Below are 1,134 nucleotides of genomic sequence, written 5' to 3'. Positions count from 1 at the left end.
TTTTTTTTTTTTGTGCGGCCGATCATGGTACTATGCGTTCCTGAAAATCGGAAAATGCATAACGGTGTGTCGGAAAGACGCAACTATTCCCCGTGGAATATGGTATCCTTGGCGGAAAGCCCAAAACGGTTTTCTTCCAGAAATCGCTGCTGCTTGATGATACCCCCTTAACATTAGAGAATATGGAAATCACATGAAGATGTTCTTCTGATCGACGTGGTGAGGTTGTGAAAGAGCGGTAAAACTTGTGTGGAAGTCTCAAAGCGAACGTGAATGCAGCAAAAGAAGTGGTGCGATTCACCACTCTTAGCCTTTGTGCAGGATGACGCATATCTTCCTGCTTCCTAGCTGTGCAACTCATGGAAGTGCTTTCCTCAGTGTGGAAGCTTATATACCTCTTGTGACAAGTCATAAAAAAAATTTAAAGTGAATCCTCAACAACAATTAAGAAAAAATAAAGCATTTATTTACACGGAGTGATTTGAAGACCAGTATCATGCACACTGTGTGTCGTCGAGGGTAAATAACCAATTTAAAAGATTCGCGCCGCGTTCGGTTTCCTCGTAACATTTATCACCCCCCAGCACGTAATGACATTTCTCAGGAACGGGGCTCATTACGTCCCTTCCAGCTTTATAAGCAACTACGTTTCATTACCGATAACATTATCCCAAGGGGAGAGCCACCAACAATAAGAGCTTATCCACACAAAAAGTGAACAAAGATTACCTACGCAACACCGTGTCCCATGGGCTGTTAACAAGCCCTGTTCTCTACCACCATCATGCACAAAGGGCATCATTCACTATCATCCCTAACTTACCTAGGGTAGGAGCGCTCCTTCGGTATTCCTCCGCCCACCTCGATACACCGTAAATTCACTACCCCCTCAAACCAAACTTCTGCAACAACACACTCTACATTTCTCCTACAACCTCATGATTAGATTCATGCCTTTGCACGTTAAAAAAAAAAATTAGAACAGTTTCTGTACTATATTGGTATGAGAAGCTCCCAGTAGCAGCTGGGCCAACACACGCATTTGTGCTGTTGGTTCCCGCCGCATACTGCGGGAATCTGGAAGGTGGGGTCGGATGACCTCCACTCTTTTTATTTTTTTTATTTTTTTTATTT

At 43.4% G+C, this 1,134-nt stretch overlaps 1 protein-coding gene across 1 annotated transcript; it reads right to left on the bottom strand.

Moving 5' to 3' along the window:
- Positions 1–22: 22 nt before the first annotated feature.
- Positions 23–412, bottom strand: TEOVI_000261600 (uncharacterized protein; the record flags this gene model as incomplete). The annotated part of the gene is made up of 1 exon (XM_067225658.1): positions 23–412. One exon carries the CDS (start codon positions 410–412, stop codon positions 23–25), a length of 390 nt encoding a protein of 129 aa, XP_067081759.1.
- Between the last annotated feature and the right edge of the window lie 722 nt (positions 413–1,134).

The sequence above is a fragment of the Trypanosoma equiperdum genome (assembly GCF_001457755.1).
Source record: "Trypanosoma equiperdum strain OVI genome assembly, contig: ctg_577, whole genome shotgun sequence".
In the NCBI taxonomy this organism is placed as follows: domain Eukaryota; phylum Euglenozoa; class Kinetoplastea; order Trypanosomatida; family Trypanosomatidae; genus Trypanosoma; species Trypanosoma equiperdum.
This window is presented reverse-complemented; position numbering and strand designations above follow the sequence as displayed.